Source organism: Aulonocara sp. 'chitande type north' Nkhata Bay, linkage group LG23, assembly GCF_057382095.1.
Source record: "Aulonocara sp. 'chitande type north' Nkhata Bay isolate Kocher_YH1m ecotype deep benthic linkage group LG23, A_spYH_male_GT1.1, whole genome shotgun sequence".
Taxonomy (NCBI): Eukaryota; Metazoa; Chordata; class Actinopteri; order Cichliformes; family Cichlidae; genus Aulonocara; species Aulonocara sp. 'chitande type north' Nkhata Bay.
The window spans coordinates 45,042,088-45,068,630 of record NC_141365.1 but is presented as its reverse complement, the minus strand read 5'-3'; the positions used below and the strand labels follow the sequence as shown (position 1 = coordinate 45,068,630).

Below are 26,543 nucleotides of genomic sequence, written 5' to 3'. Positions count from 1 at the left end.
TAAAGAATAAAGAGAAATGTGCTGATTTAAAGCCTTTGAAGTGCTTCAGATGATCTCTGTCCACTTCTGTCCACTCATTCATTCATGTAAGCTTTCTAATGCAGCTTTGATCTTCACAGTCTGCTTGATGAAACTCATTCTAACCCTGAATGTCAGAGTGTTCCTCCTTCTCTTTCCCATCATTCATGCTGGCAGTGGAGGAGTTTTGGATGTTGGACTGTGTTTTGGATGATGTGTGTATGTTTGTGTTGGACTGCTGTCTGTAAAGCAAACGCACATTTTGCTTTGGATTTCAGTGTCAGACAGACTTTAAGGTGCAATGAAGAGTTTGAGAGTTTCACAGTGAATTTTCCAGTGGAGGATTTTTCTTCTTCTTTGAAGGTTTGAAATGTGAACATTGTTCTGCTGCAGTCAATGGACTAAACCAGAGAAGAAGAAAACAGACTTTACCATGAAGATCCTCAGTGTGGATCAGTATAATATCAGCCTGATGTCTGCAGTTTAGTGTCAGCACAACTTTCACATCATATTCATCTCAGCACAACTAAAACATGCTGACTGACCCCAGAGTTTCAAGTTTACATCCTGGACTCTCCAGGAAACCACACAGATGCTTCACTCCTGGATCCTGCAGCTTGTAGTTCCTGCTCAGGTCCAGCTCTCTCAGATGGGAGGGGTTGGACTTCAGTGCTGCTGCCAGATAATCACAGCTGATCTCTGACAAACCACAGGTCTTCAATCTGTATAAAGAATGAAAGATGTAAGTTTATTAGACAAAGAGCTTGAAATCATTCAGTGTTTCATCATCTGTTCAGAGCTGAAGAAGGTTCAGAATGTAGAAGTTTAGAAAATGGAAACTCCAAACAGCTGAAGCCAACAGGAAGCAGCTTCAAACAAACACAACAAGAGAAAAAACTCTGAATGTTTCACATTAAAGTCGAACATTTCTCATAAAAACAGGACAAAGACTTGAAAAAGTCGTGTTTTTCCTTCCAGGAACCACATGGCTTCACTTTTAAAGGTGAAGTGTGACAGAAATGGACATATTTGAAGTCCAACACCTTTTTCCAGTCACATTATTAAAGCAGACAAACTACAAGCTCATTTTCATTCCAACAAGTCATCTTCTGACCTGGACTAACAACACTGGTCTCTATGTGCAGCTGGCTGTGAGACCAGTGCTCAGGGAGCGTCTACAAAGTGCAACACTGAAAGAACATCACACACTCATTTGCTTCCAGCACTTTCACACAAACATCTACTGTCATTATTGTCACCAAACTCTGTGGATCCTTTATTGCAAATTCAAATGGGATCAAATGGTCAGACAAAAGAGGGTTATGAGGAAATATGATGAAATGTTGTGTATTAGCAGCAAGTTATTGAATCATTTCCCTCAGAAACCAAACAAAATGATTGACAAACATGTTTTTACAAACTCAGTGTTGGACTTGGATCAGCAGGATAAGATGATGTTTAAAGGCATTTGAGTCTCGCTGTATGAGAGTCCAGTTCTTACTCAATATTTATGGATGATGTTCTTTCAGTGTTGCACTTTGTAGACGCTCCCTGAGCCTCACAGCCAGCTGCACATGGACCAGCTGACATTACCCAGCATTAGAGGCGGCTGTAAAAAATTCATGTTCCCATTTAAATGGTTTTAATTTGAATAAAACGATGTTGATTCATTCAATCCTGAATCGATGTTTAATATAAATGTATTTTGCCAGAATCTCAGGTTAAAGCTCACAAACTATTTCAACAAGCAGCAAACAGCTAAAACAGTAAATGAGAGCAGCTAAACACACAAAGATGGAAACACAGAGCGTGGATCGTTCACTCGACGGCACGTACACGGACACGCCGTCGGGGCTGAAAGTGGACAGCTCACAGATCCTGAAGCTGCAGGTTTCATCTGTCTCCAACCAAAACTGAGTGAAGCAGCAGCAAAAGAAGATCCAAACTCTGCTTCACGTTTGATCAATATGCTCATGAATTCTCTCTGACTTTGGCTGTTCCTGCCTGCACAGCTCTCTCTCTCTCAGTGTACTCCAAGAACAGCTTCAAACATCTGTTTCTGCATCATTCACTGTTTATTAGCCACCAGTCTGCTGTTGTGTTCAGTGCTGTCGGCCTCTGACAGTAAAGCCTCATTTCTGCTGTTCCATGGAAACTTTTTAAAATGATGACAGATTACAAACTCTCAGCTGTGTCTGTAATCAAACCTCTGTAACTTTGCTTCACTTCAGCAGCATCAGCTCATGTTCACATGTTGCTTCATGGTTTGCTTCAGTTTTTGATCGACTGCAGAATATTTTGAAGGTTATCTGCTATAAAAAGCCAGAAGAGGAAAATCTGCTTCATGTGTTTCTGTTTGATCCTCAGTGACTTTGACACAAAGGCCTCTGCTGTGATGATCACACCTCTGATCAAGTCTCACAGTGTCACAACTGATAAATGATCAGAGTTAGAATATTTCTGACTGTCTGCTGTGTGCCGTGACCTTTGACCTGCTAAAGACAGTCAGCTGTGGATTATTCATTGTTGTGTCTGATACTTAGAACTGTGAGGAAGAAGCTACACAGTTAATCAGGGTCCCCTCTCTCTGAATCAGGAAAGGTGGGCAGGCCGCGTGTGGGCCGCGGGCCATACGTTGAGTATCACTGTTTGAAATGTGAACATTGTTCTGCTGCAGTCAATGGACTAAACCAGAGAAGAAGAAAACAGACTTTACCATGAAGATCCTCAGTGTGGATCAGTATAATATCAGCCTGATGTCTGCAGTTTAGTGTCAGCACAACTTTCACATCATATTCATCTCAGCACAACTAAAACATGCTGACTGACCTCAGAGTTTCAAGTTTACATCCTGGACTCTCCAGGAAACCACACAGATGCTTCACTCCTGGATCCTGCAGCTTGTTGTTGTTGAACAGGTCCAGCTGTCTCAGATGGGAGGGGTTGGACTTCAGTGCTGCTGCCAGATAATCACAGCTGATCTCTGACAAACCACAGCTCTTCAATCTGTATAAAGAATGAAAGATGTAAGTTTATTAGACAAAGTGCTTGAAATCATTCAGTGTTTCATCATCTGTTCAGAGCTGAAGAAGGTTCAGAATGTAGAAGTTTAGAAAATGGAAACTCCAAACAGCTGAAGCCAACAGGAAGCAGCTTCAAACAAACACAACAAGAGAAAAAACTCTGAATGTTTCACATTAAAGTCGTACATTTCTCATAAAAACAGGACAAAGACTTGAAAAAGTCGTGTTTTTCCTTCCAGGAACCACATGGCTTCACTTTTAAAGGTGAAGTGTGACAGAAATGGACATATTTGAAGTCCAACACCTTTTTCCAGTCACATTATTAAAGCAGACAAACTACAAGCTCATTTTCATTCCAACAAGTCATCTTCTGACCTGGACTAACAACACTGGTCTCTATGTGCAGCTGGCTGTGAGACCAGTGCTCAGGGAGCGTCTACAAAGTGCAACACTGAAAGAACATCACACACTCATTTGCTTCCAGCACTTTCACACAAACATCTACTGTCATCATTCATGTTTCTGCTCCTCCTCATTTATATTTATTTTTTAATCTTGCACCAAGGGAGTGGCACTCCAATTTCGTTGTACTCTGTACAATGACAATAAAGGCTATTCTATTCTATTCTATTACGTCCTTTTTACGCTGATTCTGAAGCTGTTAGTTTTATCTCTCTCCAAACAATATTGACTGAACCAGCAGCAAAAGAAGATCCAAACTACGCTTCACATAAACATCGTCATGAACTCACTCTGACTTTTGCTGTTTTGCTTCCACCAGGATAAAATCACACTTCATGCACAGCTCTCTCTCTCTCTCTCTCTCTCTGTACTTCAAAAACAGTTTCCCGTCTAAAAATCTGTTTTCTGCATTATTCGCTTGCTTGTTACGCACAAGTCTACCGTTGTTTACAGCGCTGTCGGCCGCTGTTTTTTTTCCTTTTACTTACTTTCGAAAAGAAAGCCTCATTTCTGCCGTTCAATACTGAACAAATTTAAACTTTTTAAAATTATGCAAAACTGCAAAACGCTGTGTTTGTAATAAAAACGGTGTAACTTTGCTCTGCTTCACTTCAGCAGCATCAGGTAATGTTTATGTGTTTTTGATCTACTGCAGAATATTTTTATAAAATCCCAGGAAAATCAGCTTCATGTTTTTCCGTGTTTTATCTTCAGCTACTTTGACACAAAGGCCTCTGCTGTGATGCTCACACCTTTGATAAAGTCGCGAAAGTGCCAGCTTCCCTTTTATAGATACAAAAATATGTAAATATACTGATCTGAATTATAATATTTCTGACTGTCTGAGGCAACATTTCCCAGATTCCAATCGAATTGAATCGAATCGATTCTAGAAATCAGTGACGATACCCAGCCCTACTTTGAATTGTGTTACACAAAAATAAGCAAAGTTTTCTCGTTGTTCAGGCAGAATCGAGCGTTGAAGAATGAATTCACACGTCAATAAACATTTTCATCAGCACAAGCAGGACAATGAAAGCAGGAAATACCCCAAACTGCCATTTCTCATTCTACAACTTCAACAACTGCACATGAATTATACTTCATACACAGACCCACAGTCTCTGATTGCTCTGAAATCTCACTGACAGCCAATAGAAATAAAGAAAAGTCCAGACTGACAGTCTCTGTGGGGTTAGGCAGTGAACTGCTCACGCTGCGTTAAAGTGCATCACAAACTATTGGAATTGGATCCAACTTTGTGAAGCAGATTTCTTCTCAGCTGCTGTTTTGAACATTTCCTCATGAACTGTATTAAACTCTGTAAATGAACTGAGAACTATTTCTACATTTGAAACTATGGATTCATTTTCCCGTTCACTTCTGTACGTTAGTGTATAAATGAATGTTAGACTGGGCTCCATGGAAACACTTGGACTGGTCTCAGCTGCCTTCTTTCTGTAGTCCTTTCTCTTCTCCAGCTTCTGTTTGAAATCCTCTCACAGAGCCTGAAACCTGCTTTGCTGTCATGTGTGGGCCTGTGTTCCTCTGCTTTAACACAAACCTCACCACAGCAGCTGTGTGGGTCGTCTCTGTAGCAGCCCGATCAGCTTCTGATACATGAACATCATCACAGCTCCTAACTTCACCTTTATTAGCTTTGACATTTGTCACGGGGTGGAAAGGGACAAGTTATTTAGAGTTTTTATTGTGCATGTTTTGCAATGTTTTATCTGTTTTAATATTTTAATATTGTATATTGGGTTTGTTTGTGTGAGCTTTATTGCATGTTTTTATCTTATTTAAATTGAACACTTGTCCTGGAAAGACTCCGCCCCTACCTGATAATAAACTGTTCACACCTGCGAGAGATCCCAGAGAGGCCAATAAGAGGGCCTGGCAGACCAAAGGAAGGGTTCGACCGAGAGGCTAGAATGACGGCCAGGAGTAAGTGGTGCCAGGCGGCGGCGGCGCCTGCAAGCCGAAGGGGCTGGTGGAGCTGGGCGTTAGGGGAAAACGGACAGTACCAGCGCACAGGGCACCAGCGCACAGGGCACCAGTGCAGAGAGTGACAGTACCAGCGGGGAGAGCGGAGACAGCACCAGCGGAAGGCACGGGACGGCTGTGTGGCTTTGCAGTTTTTAAGAGCGGCAGGCGGAGTTGAGAGCTCTGCCCACCCGGGGTAAGTCTTTGACTTATCCCCTTTTATTGAATAAAAACTGCCGGAAGAATAGTGACTGCCGCTCCTCCCTTTCTCTAGCATACCAAGACGCGAATGCGGAAAGGAAGGAGAGGACTCCGCTGGGTTTCCCTTTTACTTCGCTGGATTTCTTAACTCCCTGGGACTTATGCTGTGGTGGATTCCACTGGACTTTTAATGTTGTGTTTTATTGATTTTTATTGTGTTATCCCTTGGCCAAGGTTGTTTTAATTTATCTTACATTTTTAACTATTTAAATATAATAAATTATATTTTAATTCTACAGTTTTTTAATCGTGTGCTTTCCCTTGGCGGCTCCACTGCTCTGTCCGTTTGGAGGAAGGTTTCCTTCCTTTAAAAAACGACACTGTGGGAATAAAATCAGCCTTTCCGCTCCGTTACACATTCATGTCTTTCTTTTCTCTGTCTGTTTCCACACAAGCTCAAAGTCTCTGCAGCCTGTTTTTATCTGCTATCATCAGATCTCCAACAGCCTCATTCACATCCCTCACACACTCTACAGCCTCACCAGTACTGACTTCATCTTCACTGACTGATGGAGCACAACATGAACCTGTGGAGGCTGAAAAGCTGTCCTGACAAACATCTCCCCGTCACCACTCCACTTCTGTCAGCCTTTAAATGAACCCTGCTCAAGTCTGTCACTTCTATTTGGAGCCAAGAGGAAAAACTGTTGTTCAGTCGTTTGGAAAGACACAACATTTCTGAAAGCACTCAAAGACACATTTCTCTTCAGACACATCCTGAACATTTAGGAACTAAAGAACGTTTCAAATATCAAAGATCTGAAATATAGAAAAACAACAACAGCTGCAGTCAGTGAACTCACCTCAGAGTCTCCAGTCGACAGTTTGGACTCTCCAGTCCAGCACACAGAAGCTTCACTGCTGAATCCTGCAGCTCGTTGTTACTCATCTCCAGCTCTGTCAGATGGGAGGGGATGGACTTCAGAGCCGAGGCCACAACTTCACAATGAGTCCCTGAGAGTCCACAGTCAGCCAGTCTGTGATCATAGAAAATACAAAATGTGTTATTATAAAAGCAGAAAGTCTGCATTATAAACACAGACTGAATGTATATGAAGACAAAACAGAGTGAGGTCATAATCTGATGAACATCTGCTCTTCACATCTGTGCTTCAGCTCCTCTTACTGTGTTTGACATGACACAACGATTGAGTCTCTCTCAGACCTGCAGACTTTTAATGAGAATCTTTGTTTGGCTTTAATCTGCAGATGAAGGAGGAAGATGGTGTCACATTTAGGCTTCCATAATGTCCACAGTCTGTCACTGAGATCTGATCCAGAGTCAGAGTGAAGACACACATGTGGACTGTTTCCTGTCTTGAATCCAGAACATTTTGAATGAGCTCAGCTCAGTGAAGAGTTCCAGCTGGAAAGACGATCTCTGTTTGCTACCTGCTGCTGTCAGGTACGACTGTTCACGTCCACACTCAGGAAAAATCTGCTGACTGTCACCAAACGGAGCAGAAATCTCATCACTGGACAATAATGATGAATGAACTCAGAGCTGCTGATATCACATCTGATTTCAGGGGAACTAAACACAGAAATGATTGGCTCGTTTTAGCTTTCTGAGCCATTAGTCTGCAGGTTTATCACTAGTTGGCAGAAACACACTTGTATTAATGTTCAGCGCTTCAGTGTTTATGACTCCAGATCCAGGTGACAGCAAGTCACAATGATGTTACCTGTCTGTGTCCAGCAGCAGCCTTTGAATATTGTTATAAACTCACATGGATCAGTTTGTCTTTGATTGGTTTGTAAAGTTCAAATTCATTTATATTCATCAACTCTAAATGAAAAATGTTTTTCTTCTTCTATGTTTATCATTAGAGTAACAAATTCTTATAGTTTCCTGTTGTTGAGAATTTCAGTGTAAAACCACTCGACCTGTGCATCACTGCACACTGTGAAAGTATTACTGCAGTCTGACCACTTGGGGGCGCTTTTGTCTCTTTTGCTCTGAGCCTTGGGTTTATTCAAACTGATTTTAATAAACTATTTTCTGCAAGTTGAAGCTTCATCTCCATCTCCAGTGGTTGTTGCATATTTTATGACTATATTAGTAACAGTCAGAGAGTTTAGAGTAAATTAGATCTTCACGTTTGATTTTTGACACAACATAAATGGTGAGCCAGTGTCAGAGGAAGTGACAGCATCCACCGAGGACCGGGGGGAGTGGGAGGACTGGGGGACCAGGCCAACAAAAAGGTGATCACTGATACAGGTCAGCAAACATTTGCTCATTTGGTGTCTTAGAGCAGACTCCGCCCAGCTTTGTCGTCCATGGTTGCTCTTTCAAAGGAATCTAGTAACATATTATTTTACTTAATGATCTACTGACACCACTGACTATGCAGGACAACCCCACGTCTGGAGCCAGTGCACATGTGCAGTTCAATTCCTGGGCAGGTTCTGAAGATGGCCGAGCTGTCGAGGACAAAGTTACTAATGTGAAGCTAATGTGGTTAATCAAGATCTTCATAACTATGTGGAGCAGAGTGTGCTTTCATCGTGGAGAAATCACACTGAAGAACTCGGCACACATTTTGGGGGCCTTTCTGTTTGTTGCTACAATCTGCAAATTTCATTAAAAGTTTAATAAACTATCATCTGGTCTTTATTTTTAGTTAGCACATACCTTAAAAACTCTAAGCTGTAAGCTAATGATAGTTATATAACAGCAGATGCATGCTGGTGCAATAAGCTGTATGTTTTATTTTTGATTAGTCAAATAATCACAAAAATAATCGTTTGTGGCAGCCCTAGTGTGACCTCAAATAAGAAATGATTGCAGTTTATGACTGAGTAACTAAACTATCACCAACTGATAATATTAATGATCACATCTGGACTCACCGAGCCTTTCTGAAGTTCCTCACAGCTGGAATCAGTCTCAGTCGTCCCTCCTTTGTTGTGTTGTACTTCTTCAGGTCCAACTCATCCAGAACCTCCTCTGACATCTGCAGCATGAAGGCCAGAGCTGAGCAGTGGATCTCAGAGAGTTTCTTTGATTTGTTCTCTGACTTCAGGAACTCTTGGATCTCCTGAGATAATAAGATGTCGTTCATCTCCATCAGACAGTGGAAGATGTTGATGCTTCTGTCAGGAGAGGATTTTGTCTTCCTTTTTTTTAGATTCTTGATGACTCTCTGGATGGTTTCTGGACTGTTCTCTGTCTGACCCAGCAGACCTCCTAAGAGTCTCTGGTTGGACTCCAGACAGAGGCCATGAAGGAAGCGAACAAACAGGTCCAGACGACCATTTTTACTCCTGAAGGATTTTATTAGTGTTTCCATCAAAAAATCATCCAGAGATGACTCTTTGTATTTTTTTCCCAAGAAGTTCTTCAGCACCTCTGACTTCCTGTTGGTGAAACAGTGGAACATGTAGACTGCAGCCAGAAACTCCTGGATGCTCAGATGAACAAAGCAGTAGACTGGTTTCTGGAAGATCACACACTCTCTTTTGAAGATCTCTGTACAAACTCCTGAGTACACCGAGGCCTCTGTCACATCCAGACCACACTGCTCCAGGTCTTCTTGGTAGAACATGATGTTTCCTTTCTCCAGATGTTCAAACGCCAGCCTCCCCAGCTTCAGAAGAACTTCCCTGTCAGCCTCCGTCAGCTCCTGTGGACTCGTCTCATGTCCCTCGTGGTACTTGTTCTTCTTCCTCTTTGTCTGAACCAGCAGGAAGTGTGAGTACATGTCAGTCAGGGTCTTGGGCAGCTCTCCTCTCTGCTCTGTAGTCAACATGTGCTCCAGAACTGTAGCAGTGATCCAGCAGAAGACTGGGATTCTACACATGATGTGGAGGCTCCTGGATGTCTTCATGTGGGAGATGATTCTGCTGGACAGCTCTTCATCACTGAATCTCCTCCTGAAGTACTCCTCCTTCTGGGCGTCAGTGAAGCCTCGTACTTCTGTTAGCCTGTCAACACATGTAGGAGGGATCTGATTGGCCGCTGCAGGTCGGGAAGTTATCCAGACGAGAGCCGAGGGAAGCAGATTCCCCTGGATGAGGTTTGTCAGCAGCTGGCTGACTGATGACTTCTGTGTGACATCAGACAGCAGCTTCCTGTTGGTGAAATCCAATGAAAGTCTGCTTTCATCCAGGCCGTCAAAGATGAACAAAAGCTGAGAGACAGCCAGCTTCTCTGCTGTGACCTTCTGTAATGTTGGATGGAAAACATGGAGCAGCTCCAGAAGACTGTACTGCTCCTCTCTGATCAGGTTCAGCTCCCTGAATGAAAGCAGAACCACCACACTGACATGTTGGTTCTCCAAGCCCTCTGCCCAGTCCAGAGTGAACTTCTGCACTGAGAAGGTTTTTCCAACACCAGCCACGCCGTTGGTCAGAACCACTCTGATGGGTCTCTGTTGGTCAGGTAAGGCTTTAAAGATGTCCTGGCACCTGATTGGAGTGTCATGGAGGGCGTCCATCTTGGAAGCTGTCTCCAGCTGCCTCACCTCATGTTGGCTATGAACCTCTTCACTCTGTCCCTCTGTGATGTAGAGCTCAGTGTAGATCCTGTTGAGGAGGGTTCTACTTCCTGTTTCATCACTTCCTTCAGTCACACGTTCACATCTCCTCCTCAGACTGATCTTATGTTCATCTAAAACCTCCTGCAGACCAACATCTGCTGAAAGAAAGAAAAACAGAAAGAAAACTCTTCAATGTCTGAACAACAACAAGAAGTCCAGTTTTCAGAAATGAGTCCATCAGCAGACAGATGTTCAGTCTTACTTTGTACACAGCTGCTCTGACTGGCTGTCTGCAGTCCAGCTCTGCTTCTGGATCTTTCTCCACACTGGGGACAGGACCAGTCTCCTGATGAAGCAGACTGGTCCCAGTATGAGGAGATGCACTGTCTGCAGAACCAGTGTCCACAGCTGGTAGAGACTGGATCCTTCAGGACGTCCTGACACAAAGCACAGCAGGACAGCTGCTCCTCCTCACAGACACCACTCCTCTTCCTCTTCCTCCCTCTGTGAACACATTTCTTTATCACTAAAATCATTGACTGTCAGTGACAAACATCCAGATTTGATGACACTGTGCAGAAGCTCTGATGGTCACAGAGAAAAGTCAAAGTGGAGAAACTTGTGTTTGAGTTCAGAATCCAAGTTTCCTTTGCTGTTCCTGCCTGTCTTATTAAACACAGAGTGATCAGCCTACAAACTCCACAGTAAAAGCCTTCATCACAGAGCTGATTATGTCCTTCACTGGATGTACTGGAAGTTTGGGATCCATCACTTTCAACTGACCTTTGACCTCCTCTAAAAACTGTGGTGGAGCAGCGGTGTCACATTCAGAGCTTTCAGCTTTATTTTGAAAGAGTTCAGTCATCAGGAAGTGAACTTCTGGGTTCTGATTTTCTTTCTATTCTTTTACAGAAGTGAAGAAGAAGAACTAAAAGCTTTGAAATGATCTGAGTGATATTTTTGAACATTGCCACCAAATTGAGTTCAGCCTCCAGCAGTAACTTTGTTTCATGATGCCTCCCTGATGATGTGATGTTTGATTACAAACCTGTTTATGTGTTAGACATTAATCACATGAACACAGGCAGAAAAAAGAAGCCAATGAAACAAATGACAGAAACGTGTTCATTCACTGCCATGATCCATATTTTCTATGTACAGATGTTTGTAAAGAACACGTGTGCAGCGCTTTGTTCTGAGTATCTGCTGTCAGCACACAGTGCAGCAATAACTACAACCACACGTTTCTGTAGATCCTGAACATCAGCCTGGAGGAATCTGACCTCAGGTCTGCACACAGAGGAGCTTCACCTCTGGGATGATGCTGGCTTCAGCTCCTTCTACAATCAGGCAGAAGCTTCTGCACCATCAGGACACAAACAGAGAGGAGCTTCTATCCTCAGACCATCCAAGTCCTAAATCAGAACATGCTCCCCTCATAGCATCACCATCAGGGTTTAAACAGGACCTTACATCATGTTCTTGTCTCACTGTCATATTTCAGATCATACCTGATTCATTATGACGTCACACGCTGCTACACTGATCCTGCTGCTTCATTACTGCTGATATTACTCTGCTCACTCTGTTCAGTTACTCTGTTTACATCACTTTGCTCATTTGCTTTGTTCTGCTTGCACTGCTCTGTCAGTACATGCTGTGCTAATGTGGCACAAAGCACTTTAACATTACATCTGCACAATGTTTCATTATTTCATTTAATGATTGTTTCTAATGTTTTGTCCAGTCACAGGAGCAGCTCAGCACATTTCACTGTGTTGTACGTGTATGACGATGCCTGTGACAAATAAACAGCCTCGGACTCTTCAATCTTCTGCATTTCTTTGGAGATCAGCTCAGTGGCCTGTTGAGACCATCTTTCTATTTCTGATGACTCAGTTCAGATTATTATCCTGATACTTTCTTTTAAAATGTGATGAAATCATTTATCTGATGTTCTGACACAAATACACCAAAACAATCCCAAACAGCACAAACCACCACGTTACACACAGTGTAATAAAAATACAGGCAACTACAAATAAAAACACTTTAAAAATATAAACTAAAATTACAAAGTGGTCACAGAATTTCAAACACCCGTAAATGAGTCAGCAGCTCTCTTACATGGTCAGCTGAGCTCCATGATTGAAGAACATTGTTGCTGCAGGTTCATCACTGAAGAGTGGAGGATATTCTTTGGACCAGTCACTCCTCACAGACACACAGCTGGATGCTGGAGACTGTGACCTCTGACCTCTGCAAACACACATATGTTGTATTCATAACACAATAGTCACATTATCATGTAAGCTATATAATCAGCTGATTAACCTTCACTCTCAAATGTTCTATTAGACTTTATTTATTTAGCAAAAAAAATTTCTGTTGGATAAACAATAAAAGCAGACATTATTTTATATATAATATTTCCCCTCTCGCCCCTGTGGGCGGTCTATCCTTCAAGCTCGGGTCCTCTACCAGAGGCCTGGGAGCTTGAGGGTCCTGCAGTATCTTAGCTCTTCCTAGGACTGCGCTCTTCTGGACAGAGATCTCCGATGTTGTTCCCGGGATCTGCTGGAGCCACTCGCCTAGTTTGGGAGTCTCTGCACTGGGACCACAGTTACCTTCACCCTCCACATCTTCTCTGAGCCCTTGGTATTTCTCTAGCTTCTCGTATTCCTTCTTCCTGATGTTGCTGTGCTACATCTATCACTACGGTCATCTTCCTCTGCTTGTCTACCACCACTATGTCTGGTTGGTTAGCCATCACCATTCTGTCCGTCTATATCTGGAAGTCCCACAGGATCTTAGCTCGGACATTCTCCACTTCAGGACCTCCAGGTCATACTCGGCACAGATGTTCCTGTACACTATGCCGGCCACTTGGTTATGGCATTCCATGTATGCGTTGCCTGCTAGCATCTTACACCCTGCTGTTCTGTGCTGGGTTGTCTCAGGGGCATCTTTACGCAGCCTGCACCTGGGGTCTTGCCTGGTGTGATAGACCCCAGCCTCTATGGGTCTTGTGCTCAGAGCTTGTTCCTGTGCTGCCATGATTAGTGCCTCTGTGCTGTCTTTCAGTCCAGCTTTGCTCAGCCACTGGTAGGATTTCTGGATGTCAGCCACTTCCTCTATTTCAGTGGTTCCCAACATGGGGGGCATTGCAGGAGGGGCAAGGTATGAATACAAACAGACAAACAAACAAACAAACAAACACTTGGACTAGCATAATGGACAGGTTTTTGACAGGGCTGCCACACAAACTTTCCCTGCTTTTTTTTTTTGTTTGTTTGCTCATGAGGAACAAACACGCGTATATATTGTTTATCATGACTCTGGTTTTACTGGCCTATCAACACAGTTTATAAACTGGTATATGTCACCTTGTTGCTTTGTCTGTAAGTGGTCATGTGATTGTCTTACCACGACTCCTTTATTCTTCCTCAGTCAAACAGCAGCACTCATGCGATTGTTTTGCCCCCTGAGCTCCAGCTGTTGTGCCAAAAAGTGATGGTCTGTCTGCGGGAGCGCACAGCTGCTTAAAGCTGCAGCGCCCAGATTACTTACAGCTACTTCCTGCAGCTGATATAAGCTGCTGTAAGCTGAACACAGCTTCAACCGTCTGTTTGTTGAAAAATAGTAACGGACCGCCCCACATTTTCTTGTTAGTAACTGTAACGGCGTCGTAACGATAGGAATAGTAATTAGATTACTCGTTACTGAAAAAAGCACCGCTGTTAGTAACGCCGTTACTTGTAACGCCGTTATTCCCATCACTGATCAGGAGCACATGCCGGGCTGTCCAAACCATGGACAAACAGTATCCCACAGTTCTTTAGGTTTTTCAACCCATTTTGCACAGAGAGACGTTTTTGAAAAATGTATTGAAAGCAGTAAAAAAAAAAAAAACCCAACAAAAATTTTTTTACATTCAATAATTACACCATAAAGATTGTTTGTTTTTCTGTTATTTAAAAGAGGTAGTAGTTTATTTTATTACAACCCATAACTTATTGCAATTGTTTTTAGTTTAATTGTTTCCAAAAGGTTTGAGGTGGGGAATAAATTGGAGTTAGAAAACAAAGTATGGGTGTGTGTGATAAAAGTTATTTGTGAAGAAGTTCATGAAGTCATTACTAGTTAACGTTAAAGGGATGGTTGGCTCAACAGAGCTCTGACTGTTTGTCAGCCTGGCTACAGTGCTGAAGAGAAACCTGGGGTTGTTCTTATTTTCTTCAATCAGTGATGACTAGTAAGATGTTCTGGCTTTGCGGAGGGCTTTCTTATAAATCAGCAAACTATTTCTCCAGGCTAAATGATGATCTCAGAGCTCTAAAGTGCGCATATGCGAAAAAAAAAAAGGAAAAAAGAAAGTCTCTGCAACTCTGTGTGGTCGACAACAGACACACATTATGCCCACATCGTGGTCTAAACCAATCACAGATAGTCAGGGGTGGGACCTCTCTGATTGGCCGTGGTCCAGATGTTCCTTTTTTGCCAGAATCTCAGATTAAAGGTCACAAAAGTATTTCAACAACTACCAAACAGCTAAAACAGTAAATGAGAGCAGCTACACAGATTCCACACAAAGACGTAAACACAAAGCGACGCATCAGAATCAGCGAGATGTCGGCTTTCTCACCCGACGACATGTACGCCGACATGGACACGCTGTCGGGGCTGAACGCCGATATCTTGCTGATTCTGATGAGTCGGGTTCGCGCTTTGTGTTTACGTCGTTTTTTGCACTGATTCTGAGCTGCAGGTTTCATCTGTCTCCAACCAAAACTGACTGAACCAGCAGCAAAAGAAGATCCAAACTCTGCTTCATGTTTGATAAACATCATCATGAATTCCCTCTGACTTTTTTGCTTTTGCTTCTACCACGATAAAATAACGCTTGGCACTGGCGCCACCACCAGTAGACAACGGGTGAAGTGTCTTGCCCAAGGACACAACGACCGAGACTGTCCAAGCCGGGGCTCGAACCGGCAACCTTCCGATTACAAGGCGAACTCCCAACTCTTGAGCCACAATACTAGAGCTGGGCGATAGAACGATAACGATATGTATCGCGATATAACTTTTTCTCGATAGAAAAATTAAACTATCGCGATAGACCTCGCCGCTCTTGTCCTCTTAAAAAAAAAAAAAAAAAAAAAGAACAGCCAATCCAAATTAAGTAGCACAGAGCCGAACCAATCACAGCCGCAGCGTCACGTCACGTGACTTGTTACGTACAACACAAGTGCCAAGCCGCACATGTGTATTTGTTTGGGAAGCAGCCAGCCACCGTACCGCCCGGGTAATGGAGGAAATAAGTGTGCCGACTAGAAAAATCAACCGAGCGTGACCGAAGGTTACTGAAGAGAAAACAGATGATGGTTCCAATGCCGGAGAGATTGTCGAACGGAAGAGCCATAGAAGTTCCGTAGTGTGAAGGTATTTCGGCTATTTCAAGTCTGACAAAAAACAGAGTAGCGTTCACTGTAAATTGTGCCGAAAGCAAGTCTGGAAATACAATAAACTGGTGCATGCTCAGGCTACGTCCACACGTACCCGGGTATTTTTGAAAACGCAGATTTTTCTATGCGTTTGCACCTTTCGTCCACACGTAAACGGCGTTTTTGGTCACTGAAAACGAAGATTTTTAAAAACTCCGGCCAGGGTGGATATTTTTGAAAACTCAGTTTTTGCATTTACGTGTGGACTAGAAAAACGGAGAAAACGCAAAGGTGTGCACATTTTTTGACGTCACACTGTGCGCCACGTTATTATTTCGGTGAAATGAATTTCTACAATACTGTTACTGTTAATTCTACTCTCTGCAGTGTTTAAATGCTTACATACACACACACAGTTACTGTCCCTCCACACATATGACTCGGTTCTGCTTCTATGCCCCAGCTTTGTTTACTTTTTCCCACCGAGACTTCTAGACTTCTGATTGGCCTACATTTCTGCACGGTTAAGAATCTAGCGCCACCTGCTGCTTTGGCATGTTCATAGCAGCGTTTTCCTTCATTTCTGCCTTTATGTGTGGACGGGATTATTTTTTAAAACGGAAACGGAAAATCTCCGTTTTCAAAAATACCCGTGTACGCGTGGACGTAGCCTCAGTCTCTGACTGGAAGCGCTAATTCGTCATTCGGCTTTTGTCAGACTAAAGTAACTGTTAAAACTGTTTGAAAAGCTCAGCTATACAACAAGGAGAGATTGAGAATTTCCTTTTAGTTCTCAGTTTATTTGATATTGACAAAAGTTAGTCAATTTTGTCTGTTCTTCTGTAAAACAAACTAAGATTTATTTTTAGAATTAATATTTTGTTTCTAAGTGGAATTGACAATTCAGTAGTCTGTTTCGTTTGTTCTATTTTGAAACTTAAACGCTTTAGCGGCTGCCTTTTGTGTAGTTTGCAATATTTGCCTTTATTTATCTGAAAAAGTCTCATGTTCCTTAAGTACATCTACCCTGTTGAACTTATTATGGGAAATAAATATTTAAATCAAAACAAGCTGCTGATTATTTCACATTTTACTTGTGAGCAACGGCACATTTAAATCTTACAAATATAGTTATTTGGCTTATATCGTGATAGATATCGTTATCGCCTGAAATGAAAAAAAAAAACATATCGTGATATGAAAAAATCTTAGATCGGCCAGCTCTACTTCCTACACAGCTCTCTCTCTGTGTGCTTCAAGAACAGTTTTCTATCTCAAATATCTGTTTTCTCTTCTTTCGTTTATTACACAGAAGTCATGCACATTGCTGTCGGACGCTGTTGTGTTTTGTTTTGTTTTCTCCCGACAGTAAAGCCTCATTTCTGCTGTTTAATATCAACGAAATGTAAACTTTTTAAAATGATTACAGATTACAAACTCTCAGCTGTGTCTGTAATCAAACCTCTGTAACTTTGCTTCACTTCAGCAGCATCAGCTCATGTTCCCATGTTGATTCATGGTTTGCTTCGGTTTTTGATCGACTGCAGAATATTTTGAAGGTTATCTGCTATAAAAAGCCAGAAGAGGAAAATCTGCTTCATGTGTTTCTGTTTGATCCTCAGTGACTTTGACACAAAGGCCTCTGCTGTGATGATCACACCTCTGATCAAGTCTCACAGTATCAGCTTTGTTTTTATGGATATAAAAATATGGATAAGTGATCAGAATTATAATATTTCTGACTGTCTGGGGCCAAATTGAATCGAATTGAATGTATTCTAGGAATCAGTGATGATATCCAGCCCTAGGCCTAACAGAGTGGATGTAGCTGTGGATAATAAGAAAAGATTAAAAGAACTATTGATAACTTTTTTGTTAAGTTAAGGCCTGATCTGTCTGAAATTCATAGCCAGCTCTGACACAGAGCCATCATCCTCTGAATACTGAAAAAGCACAGTGTATCCAGAAAACTCTAAATATATGCTGCGATAAAAGCCCAAGTGTCCCCTCTCCCCGCTGCCTTTCAGCAGCAGCAAACAGGTCATCAGAGGAGCCGAAGTGATGATTACGTTTAACATTGTCTACAGTACTGCCAAAGAGTGCCAAAGCACTAAGAAAAAAGTTAGGTGCACCAGTGCAACCTTGGAAAAGGGTTAGTCTAGAGCCCTGGATCTTCTAAAGTTGTGACATGCCATTTCCTTTATCTGAGCTGAGCACTAAATCAGATAAAAAGTCAGATCAGACAGAAACTCTGTGTAAGGCCCAGGTGGACGATAGATGATAACAAGTAACACTGGTTTCTGAGTTTCACAGCTGGGGTGGACGAGGCGAAGCATCAGACTTTCAAATGAATTAAAAGTCTCTCTGGGTCTTTGGTTGATTAATAGGCTGGTGTGAAAAATTGCTGCCACACCGCCCCCTCGGCCTGTGCTTTGAGGTTTCTTGAAGGGGACCAGAGAAAGAGTCCAACAATGTCACACTAAATACAGACACTTTGGAAGAGCACAGTAAATGAGTCAGCAGCAGATCTCTTACATTATCAGCTGAGGTCCATGATGGAGATTTGATGTTGGTGCAGGTTCATCACTGAAATATGGAGGTAGCAATATTGACCCATCACTCCTCATAGACGCAGAGCTGGATACTGGAGACTGTGACCTCTGACCTCTGCAAACACATAAGGGTTTCTATTAGTGCTGTCAGCGTTAATCTCATTAAAATGACGCTAATACGTTAACGAGCTAAATGAGCTAACGCGTTGACGCCGTGCAGCCCCAAGCGTGGGGCGACCGCGCTAACTTGCAAACAGAGATTTGCCACGTTAATCCAGTTATGGCGTTAACGGCATTTTAATGAGATTAACGCTGACAGCACTAGTTTCTAGTCACAAACAATGATGCAATCATGAAAGAGTCATGAAAGCCATTAAAGGCCAGCATGGCGGTGCAGCATGGCAGCACTGTATGTACAAGGATGCCAGCTGCCGTTAAACCCTGAAGAAGAAGAAGCAGCAGTGTCCGGTATCGTAGCTGTGTACAAATTTAGGGGCTGCATTCTTCGGAGGCCTCATTTGTAGGCGACGTTACGGCAACGCAACGAAGACAGCCCAAATGCGGCCGACGGAGGCCGCAGCAGAACTCCCCGCCCCTCCCTGAGCCTGGTTCTGCCGGAGGTTTCTTCCTGTTAAAAGGAGTTTTTCCTTCCCACTGTCGCCAAAGTGCTTGCTCATAGGGGGTCATATGACTGTTGGGTTTTTCCTCTGTATCTATTATTGTACGATCTACTGTACAATATAAAGCGCCTTGAGGCGACTTGTTGTGATTTGGTGCTTTATAAATAAAACTGAATTGAATTGACAAATGCATCCTCCTTTTCCCCAGATTTGAAAGATGTGTCGGGTGTGTCCTTCATGGCCCACCATATCCCAGAATTCATAGCGCGGCCCAGCCAATTCCAGTTTCCAACAATGGCAGCAGCTACTTAGTTTTAATATTACTCTTATTACTCTTTCTGGGTCGCAAAATAAACTTTTAAGCTATTTTCAGGCGAGTATGTAGCTGTGTAAACTTCAAATATCTGCTCGGTTTATCAAGACATCACATATTTGTAAAAGTGCTCCGACGTTTTCGGAGACGTCTGTTACCCACCAGCTCGATAGCTAGCTGGGAGCTTGAGGGTCACTACAGCCGACGAGAACAGCAAACTCTCGACACATCATTTTCAGATCACCGTGGTCTTTGGCTACTCAGGTTAAACATGATATATAAGTCACTTAGATAACTTAAAAATGTTCATGTTTGGCTTTTTTCTGTGTTTGATTTGTTCCTGAGTAAATCGGTTTGGCTGAGATTAAAGTTATAGTTTTTACACAGCTGAATAAACGTCAAGCAGAAAACTGATTAATCAGAAGTGTGAGATGGTCGAGAGTTTACTCCAGTGTCCTGTTATATTTTAGATAGCAAGGAGCACACAGCTGAGTTTATTAAACTCCACTGAGACAATCTGCAAATTTCATTAAAAGTTTAATAAACTATCATCGTGTCTTTATTTTTAGTTAGCACATACCTTAACAACTTAAAGCTGTAAGCTAATGATAGTTATATAAAAGCAGATGCTGCTGGTGCAATAAGCTGTACGTTTTACGTCCAATGGATGCAAGATCTGATTAGTCAACTATCAAAATAATCATTTGTGGCAGCCCTAGCAAAGACACGCAGTCATATCAGTCACTGATGACACAGAGCACTGGTTAATCTCAGTGGGTGAGCAGGCGTGACGCGTGGCTAGAAATCAGTGACCTTGGTTTGAGTCCGAGTCACGGCCCTTTGTTGCATGTCCTTTCGATGTAGACGTTTAGATCAATACAGCAGCAGCACCAATCTGTCTGTTGACCTCCCACTCTCCTCCACTCATGAACATGACCCCTAGATACTACAAACTCCTTCACTTTGGGCAGTAGCTCATCCCTGACCCAGAATAAACGCTCCTCCCTTTTCCGGTTGAGGACCAAAGCCTCAGACTTCACACTGGAGGTCACCACCCGATGAAGCCAACAGAACCACGCTTTCTGTTAAAAGCAGAGACAAGATTCTGAGGCCACCCAAAATCACTCCTTCACCCAGGACCAGTCCGCCACGAGACCCTACCAGGGGGTAAAAAGCCCCCCGACAGCGTAGGCCCTGGATATTAAAAGAACTTTCTAAACATGCAAACTGCAGCTCCTGCAGTTCATCAGGTGACTCGATATATCTAATAGCCCTTGATCTCCTTTGTGACCTTCCAGGTTATGACACCTCACAGTAGTCTTGTGTTGGTGTCTGATTAGTGCTGCTAGAGCTGGGCGATAGAACGTTAACGATATGTATCGCGATATAACTTTTTCTCGATAGAAAAATTAAACTATTGCGATAGACCTCGCCGCTCTTGTCCTCTTAAAAAAAACCCAAAAAAAACCAAACAGCCAATCCAAATTAAGAAGCGCAGAGCCGAACCAATCACAGCCGCAGCGTCATGTCACGTGACTTGTTATGTACAGCACAAGCGTCAAGCCGCACATGCGTATTTGTTTGGGAAGCAGCCAGCCACCGTACCGCCAGGGTAATGGAGGAAATGAGTGTGCCGACTAGAAAAATCAACCGAGCGTGACCGAAGGTTACTGAAGAGAAAACAGATGATGGTTCCAATGCCGGAGAAATTGTCGAACGGAAGAGCCATAGAAGTTCCGTAGTGTGAAGGTATTTCGGCTATTTCAAGTCTGACAAAAAACAGAGTAGCGTGCACTGTAAATTGTGCCGAAAGCAAGTCTGGAAATACAATAAACTGGTGCATGCTCAGGCTACGTCCACACGTACCCGGGTATTTTTGAAAACGCAGATTTTTCTATGCGTTTGCACCTTTCGTCCACACGTAAACGGCGTTTTTGGTCACTGAAAACGAAGATTTTTAAAAACTCCGGCCAGGGTGGATATTTTTGAAAAGTCAGTTTTTTTGCATTTACATGTGGACTAGAAAAACGGAGAAAACACAGCGGCATTTTTTGACGTCACACTGTGCGCCACGTTATTGTTTCGGTGAAATGAATTTCTACAATACTGTTACTGTTAATTCTACTCTCTGCAGTGTTTAAATGCTTACATATACACACAGTTACTGTCCCTCCACACATACAACTCGGTTCTGCTTCTATGCCCCAGCTTTGTTTACTTTTTCCCACTGAGGCTTCTAGACTTCTGATTGGCCTACATTTCTGCACGGTTAGGAATCTAGCGCCACCTGCTGCTTTGGCATGTTCATAGCAGCGTTTTCCTTCATTTCTGCCTTTATGTGTGGACGGGATTATTTTGTAAAACGAAAACGGAAAATCTCCGTTTTCAAAAATACGTGTGTACGTGTGGACGTAGCCTCAGTCTCTGACTGGAAGCGCTAATTCGTCATTCGGCTTTTGTCAGACTAAAGTACAGTGGGGCAAAAAAGTATTTAGTCAGCCACAGATTGTGCAAGTTCCCCCACTTAAAATGATGACAGAGGTCAGTAATTTGCACCAGAGGTACACATCAACTGTGAGAGACAGAATGTGAAGAAAAAAATCCATGAATCCACATGGTAGGATTTGTAAAGAATTTATTCGTAAATCAGGGTGGCAAATAAGTATTTGGTCAATAACAAAAATACAACTCAATACTTTGTAACATAACCTTTGTTGGCAATAACAGAGGTCAAACGTTTACTATAGGTCTTTACCAGGTTTGCACACATAGTAGCTGGTATTTTGGCCCATTCCTCCATGCAGATCTTCTCGAGAGCAGTGATGTTTTGGGGCTGTCGCCGAGCAACACGGACTTTCAACTCCCGCCACAGATTTTCTATGGGGTTGAGGTCTGGAGACTGGCTAGGCCACTCCAGGACTTTCAAATGCTTCTTACGGAGCCACTCCTTTGTTGCCCGGGCGGTGTGTTTTGGATCATTGTCATGTTGGAAGACCCAGCCTCGTTTCATCTTCAAAGTTCTCACTGATGGAAGGAGGTTTTGGCTCAAAATCTCACGATACATGGCCCCATTCATTCTGTCCTTAACACGGATCAGTCGTCCTGTCCCCTTGGCAGAAAAACAGCCCCATAGCATGATGTTTCCACCCCCATGCTTCACAGTAGGTATGGTGTTCTTGGGATGCAACTCGGTATTCTTCGTCCTCCAAACACGACGAGTTGAGTTTATACCAAAAAGTTCTACTTTGGTTTCATCTGACCACATGACATTCTCCCAATCCTCTGCTGTATCATCCATGTGCTCTCTGGCAAACTTCAGACGGGCCTGGACATGCACTGGCTTCAGCAGCGGAACACGTCTGGCACTGCGGGATTTGATTCCCTGCCGTTGTAGTGTGTTACTGATGGTGACCTTTGTTACTTTGGTCCCAGCTCTCTGCAGGTCATTCACCAAGTCCCCCCGTGTGGTTCTGGGATCTTTGCTCACCGTTCTCATGATCATTTTGACCCCACGGGATGAGATCTTGCGTGGAGCCCCAGATCGTGGGAGATTATCAGTGGTCTTGTATGTCTTCCATTTTCTGATGATTGCTCCCACAGTTGATTTTTTCACACCAAGCTGCTTGCCTATTGTAGATTCACTCTTCCCAGTCTGGTGCAGGTCTACAATACTTTTCCTGGTGTCCTTCGAAAGCTCTTTGGTCTTGGCCATGGCGGAGTTTGGAGTCTGACTGTTTGAGGCTGTGGACAGGTGTCTTTTATACAGATGATGAGTTCAAACAGGTGCCATTCATACAGGTAACGAGTGGGGGACAGAAAAGCGTCTTACAGGAGACGTTACAGGTCTGTGAGAGCCAGAGATTTTCCATGTTTGAGGTGACCAAATACTTATTTGCCACCCTGATTTACGGATAAATTCTTTACAAATCCTACCATGTGAATTCATGGATTTTTTCTTCACATTCTGTCTCTCACAGTTGAAGTGTACCTCTGGTGCAAATTACTGACCTCTGTCATCATTTTAAGTGGGGGAACTTGCACAATCGGTGGCTGACTAAATACTTTTTTGCCTCACTGTAACTGTTAAAACTGTTTGAAAAGTGAGAGATTGAGAATTTCCTTTTAGTTCTCAGTTTATTTAATATTGACAAAAGTTAGTCAATTTTGTCTGTTCTTCTGTAAAACAAACTAAGATTTATTTTTAGAATTAATATTTTGTTTCTAAGTGGAATTGACAATTTAGTAGTCTGTTTCGTTTGTTCTATTTTGAAACTTAAACGCTTTAGCGGCTGCCTTTTGTGTAGTTTGCAATATTTGCCTTTATTTATCTGAAAAAGTCTCATGTTCCTTAAGTACATCTACCATGTTGAACTTATTATGGGAAATAAATATTTAAATAAAAACAAGCTCCTGATTATTTCACATTTTACTTGTGAGCAACGGCACATTTAAATCTTACAAATATAGTTATTTGGCTTATATCGTGATATATATCGTTATCGCCTGAAATGAAAAAAACATATCGTGATATGAAAAAATCTTATATCGCCCAGCTCTAAGTGCTGCTCTAAGTTTTAGGCTGCCATCTGTATAAGTCCTGCTCTGACCGCTCTCACTCCCCGTACTCGTTCTGCTTTTAGGGAAAAACACAACAAAGTCACCTGGAGGCACATCTGGTGAGAAGTACACAGATTTGGCTCTTGTGGCCAAAAAGCTGTCACAATGTAATGTGTGTCACTGGATGACAGCATGATGGATCTGTAAGGTTCACATACATAGTTTGGATCAACACAGACATTTAATATTCAATAAATTCATTACCATATTTTTTGGACCATAAGGCGCGCTGTCGACAAACGGGTCTGTTTTCATACATAAGGTACGAAATTTTTTCCCGAAAACTCTCAGTCAGAACATGCTATATCATGTTTAGGTGGAACCTAGCAAGCTAACTTCCTGTTAACTTCTAACTCTGTTAAATGTAATAAATTCTATTTTCATGGATGTGTCTGTGAAGGTTCTCAGTCATCCAGGTCATCACAGTCTAAGGAGATTGTGACCCACACCCGTTTTCACAACTTGGCTCATATGATTAGGTAGAGGATCATCAGGGGGTCCTTTTGTCTCTCTTTGGGGGGACACTCCCACAGGGTTTAAATCTGGGACTCTCCACCATGTGACCTTAGAACTGAAGAAGCTTCTCTGATGAGAGGTGAAACACCTTCAAGCAACTTAAAGAAGTCCAGACGCTTTTCTTTCCAAGCTCCTTAGACTATTTTCAATAATTTAGACAGTTTGTAACTCTCAGTGATGCCACAGTGTTCGTTTGACTTTGGGACCTGAATGTGATGGAGTTTAGGACCCAGATTACTCTGCGAGGCTCCTGACTACGGCAGCCATAATGCTCCGACAATCCATCAGGCGGTGCGGCTTCATCGCTTACCAAAGTCATACTAAAACATTTTTGACAGATTTTTGAGCGCCGTGTTCCACATAAAATCGGTTCGAGGTCAGTAAGCACAAGCAGAATTCATACATAAGGAGCACTGTCGATTTTTGAGAAAATTAAAGGATTTTAAGTGCGCCTTATAGTGCGGAAAATACAGTATAAACAAATAACAGCAAAATTAGATTACTTATTTTCTTGTTCTGTCTACTTTTGGGATCTGTGTGAAAGTCTGATGACACTTTAGAAACTTGTAAAAAGATCATAAACTTCCAAAGAGCACAGCAGCAGATCTCTTACATTATCAGCTGAGGTCCATGATGGAGGTTTGGTGTTGGTGCAGGTTCATTACTGAAATATGGAGGTAGCAATATGGACCCATCACTCCTCATAGACGCACAGCTGGATACTGGAGACTGTGACCTCTGACCTCTGCAAACAGAGAAGGGTTTCTTGTCACAATCAATGATAAAATCTGTCATGTGAGAGTCTAATTTAGAGTCCAGATATGACCTCATCATGACAAACCAATATCCAAAGAAAAGCCCAGAGAAATATTGTCTAAACTGACAACAAAGCCTGGCTCATTGGGAGCAAAACACAAAGTATTACTCAAAACTCAGGAGTTCTGCACAGTGTGTTATTTTCTTGGTTTTGTAGGTTTGGAGTTAGAGTCAGCTGACATTGACGTTTCCCCATGTTTGCCAACTAGCTAGCTGGCTAATAAGTCGAGCAATGCAGCAGGGATTGTTGGTTAAGCCTAATAAATCTTTTAGGTCCCATTTATTCAGAAAAATCGAATTCTAAAGAAAATCCTCAAGTATTTTTATTTTAACCACGGCTATAAACTCACTGGTATCAGTTCTCTAACATTAAAACTCCAGGACAACAACTAAAGTTAGACGTCCAGGTCCTTCCTCATACAGGGACACAAGATAATCTGACGGTGCTTTAGGTTTGTTTATGCAGAAATATAAAAAAAGTCAAGTGTTCACAAAACTTCAAGAAAAACTAAACATGAGTCAGCAGCAGATCTCTTACATTATCAGGTGAGGTCCATGATGGAGGTTTGGTGTTGGTGCAGGTTCATCACTGAAATATGGATGTAGCAATATGGACCCATTACTCCTCACAGACGCACAGCTGGATACTGGAGACTGTGACCTCTGATCTCTGCAAACACAAACATCAATAACTGATCAGTTCTCTCTGACAGCCATATGATCAGCTGATCCCTCTGTGATATTGTGTCTGCCTCATAACGCTGACAGGTCAGCCAATCATCAGCCAGTTTTTTCTGTCTCTGAATGAACTCAGTTTGTTCTCAGCTCTTCTCTGATTCTGCTGCACTGACTTCACTTAAACTTACAGAGTTCAGATCTTAGAAAACAAGTCAATAAAAAGCAAACTCAGATCAAACAGTTTGAACCAATCACAGATCAATGATTCTGTCATGGTTATGTTGAAATGACTAATAAAGTTAGTAGTGTTCTTACATTATTGCTGCAGGTCCATGACTGTAAGGTGGAGGTGTTTGTGTAACCCCGTCACTCCTCACAGACACACAGCTGGATGCTGCTCCGTCCTCTTCCTCCATCTTCTTGATGTCAGGGTGGAGTTAGTCTGAGAGGTAAACACACACACTCAGAGGTGCTGTTGTACTGGAAGCATCACACTGACGGCTTTCTAATGTTGGAGCTTTGGCCCTAAAGTCCAAACCAGTTATTTTAGAGGCTCAAAGTCTTTAAAAAACACCAAAACCATCACATTATTTAATAAGTACATGATCAGGTGGATGAAGGAACTCAGTGTGTTTGGGATCATCATCATGGTGAGGAGCCCACATGTTACGGCTCCTTTGGAGAGAAGCTGAGGATCACTGCAGGAAGTGAGCTCATGAAACCAAACTGCTGTTTGTGAGCAGGATGACT

At 42.5% G+C, this 26,543-nt stretch overlaps 2 protein-coding genes across 4 annotated transcripts in view; both read right to left on the bottom strand.

Moving 5' to 3' along the window:
- Positions 1 to 26,543, bottom strand: part of LOC147302750 (NACHT, LRR and PYD domains-containing protein 12-like) — a 144,310-nt gene that overhangs the window by 68,330 nt on the left and 49,437 nt on the right. The gene's annotated exons all lie outside the window — the stretch shown is intronic.
- On the bottom strand, positions 545 to 26,209 carry LOC147302751 (protein NLRC3-like). Of its 3 annotated transcripts, XM_086284414.1 has the most exons (9): positions 26,179 to 26,209; positions 24,913 to 25,021; positions 18,217 to 18,348; positions 12,362 to 12,493; positions 10,497 to 10,732; positions 8,607 to 10,392; positions 6,554 to 6,727; positions 2,848 to 3,024; positions 545 to 740 (listed from the first exon to the last, which is right to left on the bottom strand). In XM_086284414.1, the coding sequence occupies exons 1-9, from the start codon at positions 26,207 to 26,209 to the stop codon at positions 545 to 547; spliced, it is 2,973 nt and encodes a 990-aa protein (XP_086140540.1). The 3 variants fall into 3 exon arrangements, with proteins under 3 accessions (XP_086140540.1, XP_086140542.1, XP_086140541.1); XM_086284415.1 differs by lacking the exons at positions 545 to 740; positions 2,848 to 3,024 and adding an exon at positions 25,654 to 25,785 and having other exon boundaries at positions 6,550 to 6,727; positions 10,497 to 10,738; positions 24,913 to 25,044; positions 26,109 to 26,209; XM_086284416.1 differs by lacking the exons at positions 545 to 740; positions 18,217 to 18,348 and having other exon boundaries at positions 2,829 to 3,024; positions 10,497 to 10,738; positions 24,913 to 25,044; positions 26,109 to 26,209.

What these genes read in the sequence shown, in the direction of transcription:
- LOC147302751 (XM_086284414.1), bottom strand. Translation starts at nt 26,209, where the DNA reads ATGGAGGAAGAGGACGGAGCAGCATCCAGCT. An exon ending in GGACGGAGCAGCATCCAGCT is followed by an intron (nt 25,022 to 26,178) that starts GTGTGTCTGTGA and finishes CACAGTCTCCAG; the next exon opens with TATCCAGCTGTGCGTCTATG. An exon ending in TCAGAGCAGCTGTGTACAAA is followed by an intron (nt 10,393 to 10,496) that starts GTAAGACTGAAC and finishes TCTTTCTTTCAG; the next exon opens with CAGATGTTGGTCTGCAGGAG.